Raw genomic sequence first — 19,032 nt, 5'->3', positions numbered from 1 at the left:
AAAACCTTTTAGAAATAGAATTCTAGAATCTCAGAGTTGGAAGGGACTCTGAAAGATTTGAAACTCATTAATAATGCTGGCCTAATTGAAGCAATTTATTTCCAATGGCGTGGCAGCAAAATGAATGGCTTGGAGCCTGAGCTTTGGAGGTTGACAGACCTGGGCTGGAATCTGAGGTCCGTACCTTTTTGAACTCTAGGTTCTTCCCTGGTAAATCAAGGATGCTGATGATGACTCACTGGTTTATTATGGTAATTAAACGAGTAAATGTAGAGCTAGACACTATTCTGAACGTTCACTACATATTCAAAAATGAGATGTTTCTATCTATCTGTTCAAGGCGTATCCTTGATTCTGTTCCTGCATACAAGAGGCTATTCTGCCTGAATAATGTTCACAGTCCAGAGTTAAGTCCGGAGTAGAATGCGGTCTCCATAGCATTATGCTTATCCTTAGAAGACCTGTCCCCCAGATGTGGGGGTGCATCTGGTCTGAGAGTGTCTCGTGGCCCTGCTTCCTCTGCGCAAAGATACGGAAGTAGTACAGACATAACAATACATCTTTAGGTTTTCAAGTGAAAATAAAATGTTTCTGTTAAGAAGTTAAACACTGCTCAACCTCTCATGACAAGCGACTCTTGACAATGTAATTTCTACCGAGTGGCAGAAGAGCCAGGTGATTAAGAGTGTGGAGTCTGGATCCAGGATGCTGAGTCTGAATGCTGACTCCCTTATCCATTAACCGTGTCACTGTGGGCAACTTAACCCACTCTCTTTGTGCCTTCGTTTCTACCTCTGTAAGATGGAGATACACACAGGGCCACCTTCATGGGGTAGTTCTGACGATGAAAGGAATTCATATACGTAAAGCCCTCCAAGCACACAGGAGGTACTACAGAAGTGATTTTTTGTTGTTTTTTTTTATCTTCATCACCATCGCCATCATCACGCTCCTCTTCCTTCACAGACACTGGAATCTGGAGAGGCTAAGCAGCTTGTCCCAAGGCCCTCAGTGTTTGGGGACTACGCAGTGGCGCTCAGAGCTGAGATCATTCAGCTCCACCACTCCCCTCCAGCCAGGGCTTTCTGCCTCCCGCGCTTGGCGTCCCCATGGTCCCTCTAGGAGACTTACTGCTCCAACTTTCTTCTTTGCTGTGTAAAGGCTTTTCTTCTGGCCCAGACTGTTCCACAACTTTTCTCTGGGTCCCGCCCAGCACTGGCCCTTTCACATGGTGAAAGGAGGGTGGAGGTGTGGCGGGCATCCTCATCACACCTCCACCTCTCTCTCTCCAGGTGCTGAGTAACGGGCACTGAACAGCGGGGCCAACCTGCCGGTCATGACCTGGAGAAAAGGTCCAAGTCCGGACACATGCAGGGAAGCGGGCTCGGGTGGAGCAGCAGGTCGGGAGCCAGGCTGCCGGTCCATGGACAACTGTAAGCGCCATGGAGTAGCTCTCCCCAAACACCACACTGCACGAGACAGGCAGGCGCACAGACGCAAACGGGCCACAGCAAGGTAGAAACTCCGTTAACTGCAGCAGCATCTCTGTCTCGGGGCAGACAAAAACACACTTCGGCGCAGTCCTGAGAAAGGGACTGCCGAGCACGTAAAATGGGGAAGGGGGCCTTCAGGGCAGAGACAGCTGTGGAGGGGGGTAGGGGAAATGAGCGCATAAACGATCCCCATTCCTCTAGCCAAAGGCACATGAAGCACTTTTTTGTGTTATCTAGTTTCAAACCAGAGGAAACCCCTCCAATGTTAAATTCTTACCCTCCTGACCTCCCCACAGAGGCCACTACACTCGCCCTCACGTTCCCAGAGAGCCCTCCTTGCTTTCAACATCAGATTACCCTTCATTCTGGAGCTATCAGCACTCTGCGAGCCCTGTCTCACAGCTTTTATTCCTGCTCCTAGTTCCATGGCCTTCTCTCTTCACTTGTTCAAGCCTTCTTTCCTCCCTCCTCCTTCAACCGCTTGTCTGTCCACCTCTGACTCATATTGCCCTGAGGCACGAGGCGTTTCCACCCTCCCTACCAAGCTATCCCCTTTCAGATCATGGCAGGTCTGCACCGGCTCTGGAGGAGCACCCAACCGGGACTGTGCAGGGGAGCTGGGGAAATGGCGGGGTGGGGGTGGGGGGGCACAGTGCAGATGGTCAGATTTAAATGATTGCTCATCTGGGTTAAATGTTTTACTCCAAATGTCAAGAACCAGCCATAGTTCACGATGCCTTTGGAAGACTGAGTGTCAAAATGTAAATGAATGATACTGATTCTAGTCTAGGAAGGATTTAGTTCCTTTGACTATTCTGTTTTGGGGCTGGCTGTCTAGAAGTGAAGATCATTGGGAAGAAAGGTCATATCCCCTCCTTCTGTGTGTCACTCTGATACATGACAACTCCTATTCATCTTTTCTTCTACCTCAACTAATTCCTTGCTGCTGAGGTTCGATCAGTTCTGCTTGCTGTGGACTCAGCAAAGGCAGTAGCTGGTTATAAATTACCATTCTGGAGGCCCAGCCCTGACTCACTCAATCTTTTCTTGGCTGGGCTGCGCCTACTTTGATCTTTTCGTCATCCTTCCCAAGTTACTAAGCTCACCACTGTTGTCACCTGGCATTCAGGGCCCTCTGACAACACACCCACCCACCCTGGTCTGACCTTGTACTACCTCTGCCTCCCGTGTTAACACCCTGTGCTCGGTACGGCGGGCTCACTGTAGATCTCCAGATGTGACTACCCAGCTCATGGTTTCCTAGAAGCAAATGTCTGCCTTCTGATCTTTTCACAGCCTTAATACACTAAATTAAAACATGCAAAAAACTGGCCCCCCAAAATAAGATTCAAACCAATCTATTTTGTTCTCATTAGAAGCTTTGCTGGACATGGATAGACACTCATGATTTGGCGCAGTTCAAGGATTCACTGTAGTTGGTTCCAAGACATATGCATTCTTAAGTTATGCAAAACAGTTGTAGAAACTCCAATCATTTTATTTTGGTGCTAGCATTTTTTTAAATTTATTTTTATCCACAAGAATTACGCAAGAAGGAATTTCACCGTGGACCCATGTAATTTGGGTACTCCCCTCTATAGAGTCATTAACCACAAGAAGAGGCCTCGCTTAAACTAGCTGTCTGACAAAACTTCCTTCCAGAATGCAAACATATCAATAACTTCCTGAGATATCACCACAATATCCTCTAGATGTCACCTTGAGAACATTCCAGGATGAAGACGACTGCTTTTGCACCACACAGACAACTTGAAATAGACCCGTTTAAGATTCTGTAAGCCCAGATCAATGGTTTAATAAAATTAAAAAAAAAATTTTTTTTTTTGCCAATTAACTCAAAAACTAAACGCTCCAAATTAAGTTTAACTCACAAAATGAGCTAGTTTCTCTTTCCAGCAGATTTTCTTTATGACTTTTCCCATCAACAGACACAAAAACAAAACCTTCCTTTAAGAAGTATTTCTCATGGATTCTGATTTCTCTTGAATCATTCTCCCCAAAGAGCCTCCCCCAAACATTTTCCAATTTCTAAGGCTGCTCATATCATTACCTGAAGCACCTGAGGGAGGAGAGTACAGCAAAGTTTAAAGGCAGAAATTAGTTATTCCTGGACTGGTAAGAGCATTTCATTGGGGACGATTACCCAATCAATTGTTTCTCTTTAATATGCCAAGTCAATAGCAGGCCAATAAGTGACTCATTTGGTCATGCAGTTCACTCAAGCCAAATGAGCTGTCAGGTACTTCATTAAGAATTGTAAACACCTGAGTGCATGAAATCAATCTGGAAAGTGGGGAGGAAATAAAGGAAGGCTTTTACAAGTGACTTCAGACAGATCTGGATTATTCTGGGTGTTATTTCCCTTCATCCAGACAGACTTAGCCTGGGGGTCTGATTTTCAAAAACTGCAGAAAAACCTTGGAAAATCAATCACGTTCTCATAAAGAAAGTCGTGTATATAAGAGAGAAGGTCTGCAGAGTCAGTCTCATAGGATTTCCAAAGGGGTCCTTCCTGATCCCCCCAGAATAAGAGAATCTCAGAGACAAGGGAACAGTGCGCTGCACAGAGACATGGAGAGTAAGACCTAAGAAACCCACCATACTAAAGCGCCTTGTGGCTTGCTGGAGGCCCACGACGCCACCATGTCTGCTCCAGACAGTTGCTGACCTTCCCCGCAGCTGCGTTATCAATCCCCTTTGGACCCCGGGGTGGTGATCCAAACGTGCTCCCCAATGAGGACTGGATAACTTCCCGGACTGCGCGCAGAGGCCGGTGGCTGCCCGAGAAAGCCAAGAGAAAAACCACCTGCGGTGCAGGGCTCAAGAGCGCTTTAGAAAGAACTTCATGCTAGCTGTTGCACAAGGATACAAACACAGCGCCCCTTTAGAGATCTGCATTCTTGTTATGGGAAGAAAAGGAAAAAAAGAGAGGGAGAAAGATGCTTATTAACCTTATAATAAGGACACATGCCGCAAGCACCTTCTTTCAGTGTTAACTGCCAACTTTTTTCCAAAAAATGCATAAAGATAATTTTAAAATAGGGGGAAGAGACCTTACTTGTGCAACATTCCCAAATTACACTATTCAGGAAATATTAGCAATTACATACGTATTGATGCAGAAAAATTACATGTTAAGCAAAATTCCCTAATAGAAAAAATAGGCTCTATATTTCAAAACATGTTTATAAATTAGAGATGTCCTCTGACACCTTCTCACATCCTGCTAGGTGAAGCGTTATCACAGGCAATTCTAAATTCCCAAAACTGAAATTCAAGTTTCCCCTAAAATAAAATTTTTTAACAGTAAAATTACATCTAATGAGAAATTTAGTCAAAGAATCACACGCAGGCTGTGTGCTGTCTTGACTTTGCACACACGGGTTACAATAGTGATTCCCAGCGGTACCTCAGGTCTTTGTTGTTTCTATTATAATTTGTGCTAGTACTGATGACTTCCCATTTCATCTGATCTTTCTCCCACCCTAATGACAAGCATTTATAAATAAGCAGTTACATACAATTATTAATTAATGATTAAGTGCAAGGCACAAAAGAGAATTGGTCCCCAACTAATCAATAATAGGAACAGGTCACTTTTACGAAGCAAGGTTATAAATAATTTCTTTTAACCTGAACTGCCAATCATCTCTTTGCTCTCAAGATCCAAACTGAAGAACAAAACCAAAGTTTTATAATAAATCTTTTGCTTTAAAATCATTTACTAGAAAACAGAAGAAGTCAAGAGGAAATGAATAGAGATGACTCCTAGAATTAATCTTCTCATACTCACATTCTACTACCATCCTCTGACAGGGAACCCCTCAGGGTTCAGGCAGCCAAAACAGGTGAGATAAATGGCTGTTTCTAAACCAGGAAAAGGGGGAGGACTGTGCCTTTGGTTTTCAAAGTGAGCCTCCATTTCTAATAGAGGGGCTGACTCCCCTTCCCTAAGGAGTTAAAAGCAGCTTCCCCACCCCCAGCCCCTCATCTTACAGATATGATCTCTGAAGTAGCAAGAGGTCTGTGGGATGGCCATATTAGCTTGGCACTCAGTACTCAGGTATGCTTTAAGCTGTTCTGTCTATGGGGTTAAAAGAACAGGTCAAGGAAGAAAATCTGAATAAAACCAAGAATCAAGATCTGTCAGACTGTTCGAAGAGGAAAGAGAAGGGACTCAACATTAAATCAAACCAGGTCAACACAAGTATATTAAGGACATTCAGCAGGACAAAAAGTATTTCTCACAATCCTAAAGGCACTCTCGACATTTAATCCAATACCGAGGGAAGGCCATAAAAGTAGTCTGGGAAGCAATGGCAAGGCTCAGACATCCTCCTGGCTTGACTCGCAAAGCTCTCCAGGCAGAAAACAACCCACGTGAACAGGTAAGGTGGCAGCCTTTGCCTGAGTCACTGCAAAGCAGGCACTGTGACATTAACCTTGTACTACTTGGGAGACATTTCATTTGTGAGGTTTGTTGTCACCAGGACAGAAGAGTATTTCAAATGGAAGGCAGTGACCCTGTAAGGGTCATCATCAATCACCTGGGGTCAAAGACCTTCCCAATTGTAAGAAGAGGCAGGGGGTGAGGGAAAGAGGGCAGAGAAGAGATCAAAAGGCCTTTGATGGGAGGTATCTACCTACACAACAGAACCTGCAAAATGGAAATTCTCGAGTTTAAAAGCCCCTAGGTTTCTAAGGTGAGAAATTTCAAGAGGGGTCTTTGTTTTTTTACACTTGGATGCATAAGATGAAGACTGGAGTCAGCAGATGGCAGAGGAGGCCTAGATGGACACAGGTTTACATGGCTGCCAGTTTCAAGGTCTGGCCCCATAGAGTACTAAATACTATTTTCTTCTAGAGCAAGCACTGAAAGGGAGGGAAGACCCTGCCAACAGTGCAGCTGCCAAATGGCAAAGTGGCTGGGTATTTTATTTTATTTATTTTTGAGAGCGACTGTGTGTGCATGCACAGGGGAAGGGCAGAGGGAGAGAGAGAATCTTAGGCAGGCTCCGTGCCTACCGCAGAGCCCAGCATGGGCTTGATCTCATGACCCTGATATCGTGACCCTAACCAAAACCAAGAGCTGGACGCTTAGCCAACTGAGCCACCCAGGTGCCCTGCAATACTGTATCTTAGCTGATGCAAATACACTTACTTCTTTTCTCTTTGTAGAAGGCAATACAGAGAGGTTGGGAAGTAAAGTCAAGCCTCTTTAGGCCAATGCCAATGGAAAACCAGTCAGGACCTGTGAGATCTTTTCTATTAGTGATGCCATACATCTTGCTACTGTTTTCCTTGCTTCATGAACCTTAGATGATTGAAGGAGCAGCTGGATAGGACTACCTGTTAGAGTGGTGTATGAATCAACTCCACTGGGTACCGAGTGAGAGGAAGGGAAGGGGCAACTTTAAGAAAGAGGCAGTAAAGGAGGGCTCCACCGAACCCTTGGTTACCGTGCTTGATAGACTTTTTTGGGGTATATTCAAGGACAATCATTAATGCCGAGTAGGCTCTGTCCCATCCCCAGGATGCCTTTTCCTTCTAGCTGGTGAACTGAGTTACTTCAAGAAGACAAACAATACGAGCCTTTTAAAAAACCCACTGAGGATATTTATAAAAAATAATTATTTTAAGAAATAAAACCTACTAAAGAGCAATATAAATGGCTTTCAGATTATGGGCTGTTTTGATTAGCCATGCCCTGGATGCCTCCAGCCTACTCCCCTTAGCATGGATAATTGAGAATCTGCTGCATTTCCATTGTAATGCAGTCTCCCTAATCCATTTCAGGCATGCAGATGGAAAACCAAACCTTCTGGCTACTATTTCACCTTACATGGATTTAGCACATGGCACTAACCTCTGTACAGTCCAAAGAAGCCTTCGTAGCGCAGCACTTTCTTAAAACAGTCAAAGCTGTTCTTATACATAAGTTCTCCCACAAAAGAGCCAGTTGATCGTTGGTTCTGCATTCGAGTTTTTACAAGATCGATAGGATACACGGCAGTGGCTCCAACAGCTAAAACCAGATAATACCAATATTTCAAAAGGCATTCAGGTCAGTCAGAGGAAAGGGGAAGGTGGTCAACGCCAAAGAAAAGCCTGAAGACGGAAAGGTATAAACTGTGCATGTACAGACTGTAAAACTGCACAAACTTTCCTAATAAACAACTACGGATTTTCATTCAAGTGCCTCCTGATAAAATGCTGTCCCAGACAGCTGAAATGTGCAAAACTCATCACCTACAGCCTAACCTCACTGTTCACCCATCTTAAAAGCCTATCTGCAGCTTAGAGAAAAAGGCCCTGATCTCAGGCAGGTATGGGGGAAGTTCCCTTTGCTCTTGTCCCATCTCAGAGATGCAGACAGGAAACTGGCTTGGCAAGACCAAGGAAGGCTCCATCCTTTAATACTGTAAAGTGGAAAATCAGAGAAAAAAATCAGAGGAATAACAAAAGTGAAACATTTGCACTCATCCATGACTAACCTCCAGCAATGGAACCCAGCCCAAACCTGTAGGCCGACTCCGCAACCTGCAGGAGAACCGGTCGGGAGGAGTCCACTGAGGCCTTCTTCTTTGCACACACAGGAGTCACGGGGTGGGGGTGGGGGGTAGGCAGGAGACAGAAAGAAGGACAGAACAGAAATGAGCACATATGATTTTTAAAATTAACCACTGGGGTCCAAATTCACGATACAAACTAACATATCAAAGAGGAAGGCAGGGTTAGATTCTGTTGTTCTTATTAATAAAAGGTTATTATTGTTGTTAACGCTGAAAATCAATAAAAAAACCATTATGTACTCCCCCAGAAATGTTATGAACCTATTTTCAAATGTTTAATTTCTATCAGTGATCAAGGAGATCCAAACTTAAAAACATTAATGAGATATCACTCTTCATTAACCAAACTGGTAGGTTTGGGTTTTTTTTTTTAATTCATTTTAGTGAAGTGTAGTTGACCTACAATATACTAGTTTCAGGTGTAAAACATAGGGTTTTGACATTGATGTAGTGAATCTGTCAAGTGTCACCATGATAAATCTAACTACCATCTGTCACCATGGTTTGTTTTCTAATGGCAACACCCAGCCTGGCAAGAGTTGATAAAAACGGGGCTTCTCAAACCTGCCATTTAATCCAGTATAAACTTGAAGGGAAACTTGATAATATACACTCAAACTCTTGTACATGACCTTTGACCCTGCAGTTCTACTTACAACAAAATCAGACTAGAAAATAATCATGTATATGAACATACATCGAGCTACCAGAATGTTAAAAAGCAATCCTGTTTAAGAGCGAAAACTCTGAAAATAACCTAAATGTCCAATAATAGAGGACTGGTTAACAATGTTGCAGCCTTGGGATGCCTGGCTGGCTCAGTCAGTAAAGTATGCGACTCTTGAGCTCAAGGTTATGAATTCGCATCCCACGGTGGATACAGAGATTATTTAAATAAACAAACTTTTAAAAAAATGCTACAGCCTTAAAATGAAATCATATGTCATTGTAAAAGAATTATTTGATGTTAAGAAAAATGTTCATAAGGGATTAGTTACAAGGAATATGGCAGGTTAACAAGTATTTATGATATAATTCTCTTTACCTTTATAAATATTTGAAATATTTCATGATAAACTTTTTAAGAACAATGTTAAAGACTGTGTGCAATATGATGTTGTTTTTAATTAAAATTATATGAAGACTTATAGATGCATATAAAAACATACTAACATTTTCGCTATCCCAATACCCAGAGATAACTCAAAATATTTACAGCAGCTACAACTAGGCGGTCATATTACTGGCAATCGTTACTTTCTCCTCTTTTCTATCCACTTTTTTCTAAATTCATACTTGAGGCCAGTCAGTTATTTTATTGTTCTTTTGACCCATTATCCTTACCGTGTTTTTGATGCCAGAACATCTCAGATTATTGCATTTTTCTGTCTATATAAATAAAACAGTAATTTTACGTCATGCAAAGTTGTCAAATGAGGGTGATAGTACTTAATAATACCTGTTGAATTAATAAATACACTCAATAAAATTTGTTTTTCAAAAGCCACGATAATTAAAGTAGGTGAACAATGAAAATAATTATCAACCCTAGCTATCAACCCACTGAATTTTAGTTGCTGTCAATGTTACACAATTCTAATAGAATGAGATAATTTGGAATCTCCTGTAAAGTCACTTCACTGAAAATAGCTTCATATAGAAATATACATCTTTAGAATGTAAAACATTTCTTCTGCAACTTTCATGGGGTGTTTCCAACTCTCTCTCTGCATAGATGGAAATCAGGAGTAACCTCATTTTGACAAATGCATCCCTAAGAAAGGCACTACTTTTTTATATGCATATAAATATGTAATACTTAGGTTCCGGCATCAAAATAATGAGTGGAAATACTTTGAAAATAATGGGGGGGGGGGCAACAGACCTACCGCTATCACTAACTCTTAATCAAAAAGACCAAATAAATGCAGTCCCAGATTTTCATATAATTTTTCTGAAGCTCGAAATGCAGCATGCTCATGAGACAAGAAAGATTCCCATGCACTCCTCTGTTGAGGAGACACGCTCGCACGGAGCCTACCAGGTGGATGACCTCCATTGCTTGAGTCTGTCAATGTTGTCAGGCCTACTGGCGTTCACATAGGAAAGAATATTCCAGACAAGGCAGCTGTGAATTGCTCTAAACCTCTCAGCCACAGCCAATCATTTCCTGCTGTAAATTCCATCTAACCCTTGCATGGCCAGTATCAATGAGCACCCACCATAAACTCTAAAAAGTTGCAGAGGGCAGGAAGGAAAAATTGTTGGATACCACTGCCAGCTGGAGAACAGAAGGAATCTTAAAAAAAAAAAACACACACACAAAAAACAAAACAACAAGACAAAACAAAAAAACCCTCTGCTTTTTCTTAATCCCCAAATTTCTACAACAGCTAGTTGCATAGAGACGAAGAGATAATCGTCTGGTAAGCAGTGTTTAAAAATCAAAGGGAGGAGAGCAATGTTGCTTCTACCTCTGCACGTGATTATACAGCGCTCTGTCCTGCACCCGGGGACACGGGCTCCCTCTTTTAACAACCGCCAGCTGGTTTTCCAGAGGTGCCTAGCTAGGATTTACTGAGCACACACCCACCACTTTGAGTTACACGCTGCACACAAAACTCGCCGCTGCATTCGGGGGGGAAAGAGCTGGAAGGAGGGGTGCTGGCTCGAGGCCTGCCAGTCCTAAAAATGTAGCCCGCATCAACCCATTGTGGTCAAACTGGCGTCTCTGTACAGACCCGGAGCTCCAAGCCAAAAACTGTTAAGTCTCACAGGATTCAGAGGTGGCTTTGCCTTAAAGGAGGTATTTTTCTAAAACGACGCTCGTCTGTGACTGGATTTACTTTACAAACATCGTGTAAGCACAACACATGCTATGAAAGCCTTTATTCTCTAATCCTGATCCACAGCAAGTCGAGCAAGAGTTAAATGAGGAGGTCCCATGTCTTAAATTTCTGACTCTCATGACTTCACGAGATTGGTTTCTGTTAACCATAAAATAAAATTTAGCATTCCTCAAATTGTTTCCACATAACTTATGAATCCTTTCACAGAGAAAAGAAGTCTAAAAGCCTTCAAACTATTACTCCAGACTAAACAAAATTATCTCGTTTTGATATTCAGAAAAACGGAAGGCACGGCAGTCGCACAATGAGCTGATGAAGTACCTCTCTGTGGAGCAGCGGCGGCTTTCGGTCAGCAACGCGCCACCTCGCTGGGACAGCGACACCAGAACAGGACGCCGGGCCCACGGCCCTCAACACGAGAGTCAGGGAAGAAGAAAAGATCTTCTGCCTATTACAGGGCGGGGGAGGGGGGATACGCGCCTCCAGTGCAGTTAGGAAATCACCCCATCCTTGAAAGTAACAAGCAACTATCTGTGAATCAGAACGTCTCTAAGTAATCTCTCTTTGCAGCTTTTTGACATTGTCTGGATTTTTGGTGCAAAATGTTATTATGATGGCAGGTCAGATACCAGTGCCAAAAAGGCAACTGCGAGTAGAAAGAGTTTTGGAGGTACCCTACTGAAGAAACAACAGGAAGCAAGTTTGTTCCTTTTGCCCACCTGCCTCTGGGCCTCAGCCAAGTTGAAGGGCAGAGTTCCCTCTTCCAGCGGAGCAATTCGTTCAATGTCTGCTAAGGTCATACGTCTGGAGGGGAAAAAACAAGCACGAGCAACAACAAAACACAAATTTATTAAAATTTGCATTATGGAATTTGAAAACATTCCCTTTTTTGTTCCCATATTTCAGAGTCCTCTTTTATTTGGCGGCTTTTTCTCCCAGTGCCCTCCCTACTCCCACCCCTAACCTCCTTTTATTAAGCTAATTAGAAAAAAAAAAAAAAGACCAACTTACCCCCGTGGCTCATATAAATCTGCTAACTGAAACAAGATGTCAACTTCCATGGGTGTAACCTGACCAAATTTCTGAGCCGCCAGAACAAACTCCTCTGTATGGAAAAAGAGTTAAAAGGGAAAGATTCAAGAAGGAATAGCCACTAACTGCAGCATTAACTCAAGGCACTGGAGTGAGTGAACATCACAAAACTTTATTATCAGTCATAGACCAAGTAAACCCAAACACGGTAAGAATTTTTGCAAGTCTTTCATTCGTCTGTAAAGAGCATACAGAATAGTTTCTCTAACATTGACTTTAAAAGCCTGGTGTCTCATCTGAAGGTTTGGAATAAATGACACAGGACACTATTCGAATTGCCAGGTCCAAGCAAACAAGGAAGCCGACAAGGAACTTCACGTGCATCGGGCCTGGGAGGTTATATTAATGAAGCGGTGCAATTCTTAAGGCAATTCTCTTTTTAAAAAAACAAAAACAAAAACATTAAAATGCTGATCTCTTGTTCCGAGGCTGTCACCAGCATAAGTTTACAGAACTCCTCATGTACTCCTGAAGGCCACTTTAGCGGCTGCTGACTTAACTCAGGTTTTAGCACGATTTGAAAACAGTAAAGAAATTTGACATGGTTCCCTAATTCAAAGGCTGTCTTCAGTTTATTTAAAACTCGCTGAAGATTGTTTTATTTGCTTTTGTTTGATCAAAGGATGGAGAACACACACGTACCATATGGTCAGTATGTGTCCATGGGATAGAAAAATCTGTAAACTCTTGGTTGCCTCTTCATCCTAATACACCAAGATACTAGCAGACAAAAATTCAGATTTATTCTCACTCACCCTTAGTCACCTCTACATCTTTCCTGTTGCCAGCCAGAGTGCTGTAGATCTTTCTAATGAGCTCCATGTTGTTAAGGAGTGAATTAAATCCATTAAAATAGGAGAAACTAACTTGATGGGACGTAGTACCTCCAGCAGCCTCAAATAAGTTGAAAATAAGAGAGGGGAGAAGAACAATAAACAAAGGATTTATAGAACGAAGAAGATTCAAAAGTACATATATCAAATGCTAGTTTTGGAAGTAATCAAGAATGCATGTATAAGAAGAAATGGCCATAAGTATTTTCCTTTCATATTAAAAAAAAAAAAAGCTATAAATGAATTTTAAAAGTAACTGCAACTAATCATGACCAGAGTTTATACTCTCCACACACAAGTCCTAGAAAACTAAATAAATACATGTGTAGGATTATAACAACAGGACCAGTAGTAATTCACAGAGTTCAAATTTCAATTGAAAATGTTTTATAAGTTTGTTTATTTCGTCTAATGAGCAATTCTGAGAGGCTTAGACATGCACAACTACGCTATACACACGCACACGTGTGTGTGCTTAGACATGTAAAACTATATTATACCAACACAAACACAGTATGGAAAGTGGTCAGTCTAACATTAATATCATGATTTGTCATGTTACTTAGAACTAGCAATAAATAATCATTTAAGTACAGACTTCACATTGGTGGGATTTCTAGCAAACAAGCATATTCCGGTAAAATTATGAGATGTCATATGCTTGGATGGGGGTTAAGACTGGTCAGAATTCTGATAATCAGGATTTGTAAGAAGCCATATTTCTTCCCAGGGGGCAAGGGAAACAGATAGCACGGCCATTATGAATGGAACTTCAGTTCAGGGTTTCAAATTCTATCCTTCCCTAACAAGGCAAAATATTTTTATTAGGAAAGCACTTCTTTATAAGGTAACAACCACATAAATCTTCACTTAGTAATCATTTAAAATAGCTGACCTAAGAGTTTAAAATGGAGTAGGGAAGGACGGAGGAAGGCAAGAAAAGGAGCTAGATTAACACAGTGCAGAGTAGAAAAGGCCTTGGCAGAGTTCTGTGCCTCCAAAAAGAGGCACCAGGAAAAAATAAAGTGAAAAGCTACGCTGAGTTCCTGACTATGGTAAGCATTGTGGGAAACCCAGAGCGTGGTGAAAACACTCCAAAGTCTTCTCCCTGGGACTAACAAAAGCACTGTGTAAGGGTTTCCAAATCTGCATCATCATTAGAATTACCCGGGAAGCTTTAGAAAGGAGATTCTAGGACCTCGCCACCTGTAGGTGATAAATCCATAGGTCTGGAAGAAAACTTCATTATCTGTATTTTTACAGATTCTGGGGATTCTTATGCTTTGTGACCAAGGCTTAGGAGCCTCCAGCACAGACTGTTCTGGGCCACCTTCTAGGCCCATGAGGTCAGAAGAGTGGCTGGGCACCCATGAGATTTAAGCTCTGACACAGGCAGGCTGGGCCCCACCATTCACATGCACCACTGTTCCCTCAACACCCACGTGTTGAAGGAATGAGTCAATCAGAGCTTTAGAGTTTCTCTTCCACTGACCACCCAAAGAAATATATCTGCATGCACTATTTTTTAAAAAATTTTTTGCCTTGGTGAATAGATGAAAGTGAAGATTAGCATTTGACATACCTAAAAAATACAGCAAAATTAATATAAAATCAAAAATTTGTTTTTCCTTTTTTTTTTAAACCAGTTAATACACTTAAGATATTCCATATGATCCAGAAAACAAACTAACCTATCCACTAAAACTAGCCAAAACATACTCTACGTTTGGTAACATATGGGATCACATTAAGAAAATGTTAGTGTTTTAAACTAAAAAACTCCACATAATTTTACAGAATTGTTCTTATAATCCCTTATTTACTGAGCTTTTGCCAGGTAAAATAAACTGCTTCATTAGGGCAAGTTACAACTTACAGCTACTAGACATTCTTCTACAAAAGGCGTCAAGACATGGGGGCGGATGGTGACCATGATGTCTCGGAAGTCAATGGCTGTAACTTTTCCAGTCCTGGCGTTGTCCCTTTGCACAAAGGCCTGCTTTGCATGCTCCAACTGTATTTCCTACACATAATGAAAGTGAGATAATTTATGTTTCTTAATTACTACAAAAGACTGCTCAATTTCAAATCAGGGTGAAGAAATACAGATCGTATCTTGATTTAACAAGCCTTACCAGCTTGTTAAATAACACCCTCAAGCTATCCTCTTCTTCCAAAGACAGAACTTTGCTCAGACCAGTGAACATGTCTTGGAAAATGCATTCCACCTTAAATCTCCTCCCAGAGAAACCAAATCACTTCCACATTCTGCTAGAGTCCAAGGACACAAAGAAAACAAAAATTGGAATGAAGTTCGGTAGGCCCAAAGATATGGCCAAAGCCAACTTAGGTGATGCAGATGATCCAGTGAAAAACATCTACAGGGACATTAAAGCTCTCTCCCAAAGAAGAGAGAAAAGTTCTTACTGGTAACCTGGTACACGAACATGTGATGTGATAACAAACCAAAAAGGGTGCTTCTCCTCTGGGATACGCTGTTCCTCTAACATACAGTTTCTCGGGCTTGACACTATTGGTATTTTGGGTGGGTTAAGCTTTTGTTATGGGGAGCTGTCCGGTGCATCCCTCCCCTCTCTTTGCACTAGATGAGGTAGCCCCTTTACCCCCGAGAGCATGACAATACAAAATGTGTCCAGAGAGTAGGTCCCAAATGAGGACCACTGCTCCGGAATGAGGAACTGGATGGTATGCAGGTCAGCCGTGGCCAAACAGCAGCAGAACCACTTTCATTCCTGTGATCCAAAGACAGGAAGGCCAACTTAGATTTCGGTTGCTGTTCACAGGGAGTTAGTGTATATACAAAATAAACCACCTCCCATCAAACCCCATCAGGCGCCGCGCAGAGAAGCACCCCTTCTGCAGAGGGCATTTCATGATCTTCCTCGTGACACTGCCCATTTCGTAAATGGGCCCTCAAGTGAGATCCAATCTCTACGGAATTAAAAAGCACTGCAAGAACTTCAAATTATTTAAACAAAAAGAAGTTTAATTAGTTGACACAGAGAATTACTCTTTTAAACTTTAGCGAGACGACGACTTAGAGCAGTATAAAAACAAACCGTCCCTATGAAGTGGTACACACGAAAGCACAGCAGAAAGGACGCTACTCTGATCATGCTTGAAAGTGTTCCGTGTCCCTGGGAGATGAAGGAAGCTTGATAAGATACTGATAATAACTGAAGCTGCATAATGGGAACACAGTAGGTCTAAGTATTATATACTTCCCTACCGTGGTAGAGCTTGAAAATTTTAAATTAAAAAAAAAATTTAAAAGACAATACCATAGTAAGAATCAGAGCTCTTATCCTATTCAAAAGCTTCTTCTCGGGGTGCCTGGGTAGCACAGCGGTTAAGCGTCTGCCTTCGGCTCAGGGCGTGATCCCGGCATTATGGGATCGAGCCCCACATCAGGCTCCTCCGCTATGAGCCTGCTTCTTCCTCTCCCACTCCCCCTGCTTGTGTTCCCTCTCTCGCCCGGCTGTCTCTATCTCTGTTGAATAAATAAATAAAATCTTTAAAAACAAACAAACAAACAAAAAACACAAAAGCTTCTTCTCAGTCACAGCATCTGCCAGTTTTGATCCAGCCTGTCCCCGCCCCAAGTCTCTTCTGGGACCTTTATCTCCCTGGTGACTCTTCCACTTAAATGGGAGGCTTCTGTCAGCCCTCTGTCCTCAAGTCTCCTCGCTCTACTCCCCCCCAGGCCTCAAAGATTTCTCAGAAGGCTTGACTCCCAGATCCAAATCTCCCACACCTATCTGCTGGACCAGAATTCCTAACTGCTCAAAGAATATAGCCACATGGGTATCTTGTAAAGGCCAAGCAAGTGCACACCACTAAACCCAAGGAGCTCCTCTGAGCCTGGTCTCCAGCACCCCATGCTGGAGTCCTTCCAGGCCTTCCACACATTTCGACCTTTGTCCGCACTCCTCCCTCCCCCTGGTGTAGACTGCAGCCTCTTTCTCTAGTTCCTGAAATCCTACCACTTCCTCCAGGCTTAGCTCAAATGCCACCACTTAAGTAAATATAAGTAGGTCTCTTAGCTCAAAAGAACTGATGTGATCACGTGGCTCCCTGCTTGCACCTCAAGTATAAGACTTGTCTTACCCCATCTTACTTGAAGCAATCGCTTATATTCCTGCCTTTCCCCTACCTTGTGAGGGAAAAGAGACTATGTCCTGTTCATCCCTCTACTGGTGTAGGCCTTAGATATACTAGGTACTCAATAAACCAGAGACATAATCTTCAGTGATAGGTATTCTATAAAACCAACTGAATGAACAAATCACACTCTACTGAACAAAAAGGGGTTCTCTGTATAAGTGCCTCCAATTTAAGAGGAAAGAAGAAACCAACTGTTAAACACCCTGTAGTGAAAAATGACCACAGTATGTATTCAATTGAAAGTGAATGAATACAGTCTCCTTCGAATTGCCAGGCCCACTGCTAAAGGTATTGTAAGGCAAGATTACTCTCAACAACAGTAGGAGGTGTGTTCAGTTAGTTACCATCTCCCTAGTTTATAACTCAACTAGAGTCTTTGGGATCCTCAGACCAGGATACCCAAAATGGCATCACTCACCCTGGCCACCCCATTTCCTCAGAATTCCTGGCCCCCTCGTCTCCTCAGAATACTAAGACCAACCTGCTCAGAATTTCAAATTGGGACACAGACATCAAAGTGGGGGTGGGTGCTCCCCTGGCAGAGCAGGGGCGCATCTGTTATAGGGGTCGTGTCACCACCCACTTCTGCGCCTGCACTTCAGGATTCAACATTTACTAGCAGGGATCCCTCGATCACGGAACATGAAAACACTCCTAACTCTAACGATGAACAACTTTAGAATACATTTCCAACAGCTCTGAAAGACTGGGGACACCATAAATTCCATGAAAAACAAGAAGCTAACTGTACATCATTCTCTAAATAGTAGGACAGAGTGAAAACATTCAGTTAAGTGTTTCCTCAAACCAAAAGCAACTTGCTGAAGATCTGGGTTGCCTTGTGAAGAACAACTTTTTATGCCACGACTGTTTCTTCTTCTGGGTGAAGAAATAAAGCTATTACCTGGACTAACACAACAACCATGTTAACAGCATTTAGTGAACATATATTATGCATGAGATACTGTTTGAAAGCATTTTACAGCTTAAACTCACTTCCTGCTCACAGCAACGCTATGAGCTGGGCACTATTATTAACTTCACCGTGGCAGTTGAGGAAACTATGGTCTCACAGGAAGCAGCAAACCTGAAGTGCAAACCCAGGCAGTTGTGCCCACTGAGGATGCCCCCAACACTTCAGCACAGCACCTGGGGAGCCTGGATCATGCGACCGTCAGGAATCTGATGACAAAATATATTTGACACTTCGGAATCTTAAGAACTATGAAAAGACAAAAATTCAAATTTGCTTTTAAATTCTTCTTAATGCTCTAGATTTTTTGTTGTCTATTTTTGTGAGAAAACAATAAAATTTCTGAGATTTTTTTCCTTAACGAAAATGTCTCTTATGTGCTCCAAGGGCTAGGACTGTTCTCCCAACAAGAGCAGAGAAACCATGGAGAAGAGGAACCAAATCTAAAGGTCTTCTCCTGGCCTTGCTTACTTACAACCCCAAGAGACTAAGTAAGAGAAAAACAAATAAGGAGGCCTGAGGGAGCCAACACATAGATACTCTATAAATACTTAAGTTGAGAATGAATGACTTTTGGAATAAATATTCAGGCTCGCTACTGACGGCAGAGTGACTGAAAAGCAAAGCTCTTCACTGGCACCTCTAAAGCTATTTCAGGAAAACCTAACGCATACCCGTAGAGCCTAGACCCTGACGGTTCCTAGATCTGAACCCAAGGGAATAAAGTGAGACAGGGAGCTTTGATATGCACGATGTAGGGCCTAAGTAAAATAGCGATCATTTCCAGAATAAGCAGAGGAGAGAACAATGGGAGAAGCAAGAGTTCGAATATTTAAAGGTAAAAGGACTATCAGGTTAAAAAAAAAAAATTAGACGGGTTCTCTGTATTTCTCTTAAAAAAAAAAAAAAAAGATTGGAGGAAAAAAGGGATCAGGTTTTAGCACAGAATACCTGAGTCTTTAACCTACACAACTCTTCAGCAAGAATCGGGCTACACCGCAAAGCAGCAGGGTC

At 42.3% G+C, this 19,032-nt stretch overlaps 1 protein-coding gene across 1 annotated transcript in view; it reads right to left on the bottom strand.

Moving 5' to 3' along the window:
• SLC25A13 (solute carrier family 25 member 13) overlaps nucleotides 1–19,032 on the bottom strand; it is a 176,289-nt gene that overhangs the window by 62,079 nt on the left and 95,178 nt on the right. The window contains exons 6-11 of the mRNA XM_040644255.1: nucleotides 14,737–14,883; nucleotides 12,783–12,921; nucleotides 11,947–12,040; nucleotides 11,655–11,739; nucleotides 8,009–8,096; nucleotides 7,381–7,539 (exon numbers count right to left, since the gene is read on the bottom strand). Of these exons, the coding sequence (XP_040500189.1) occupies nucleotides 7,381–7,539; nucleotides 8,009–8,096; nucleotides 11,655–11,739; nucleotides 11,947–12,040; nucleotides 12,783–12,921; nucleotides 14,737–14,883 (712 nt within the window). The remainder of the gene's footprint in view (nucleotides 1–7,380; nucleotides 7,540–8,008; nucleotides 8,097–11,654; nucleotides 11,740–11,946; nucleotides 12,041–12,782; nucleotides 12,922–14,736; nucleotides 14,884–19,032) is intronic.

Source organism: Ursus maritimus, unplaced genomic scaffold (genome assembly GCF_017311325.1).
Source record: "Ursus maritimus isolate PB19 unplaced genomic scaffold, ASM1731132v1 scaffold_3, whole genome shotgun sequence".
NCBI lineage: Eukaryota > Metazoa > Chordata > Mammalia > Carnivora > Ursidae > Ursus > Ursus maritimus.
The sequence above is the reverse complement of the archived record's forward strand: the minus strand, read 5'-3'. Positions and strand labels throughout refer to the sequence as shown.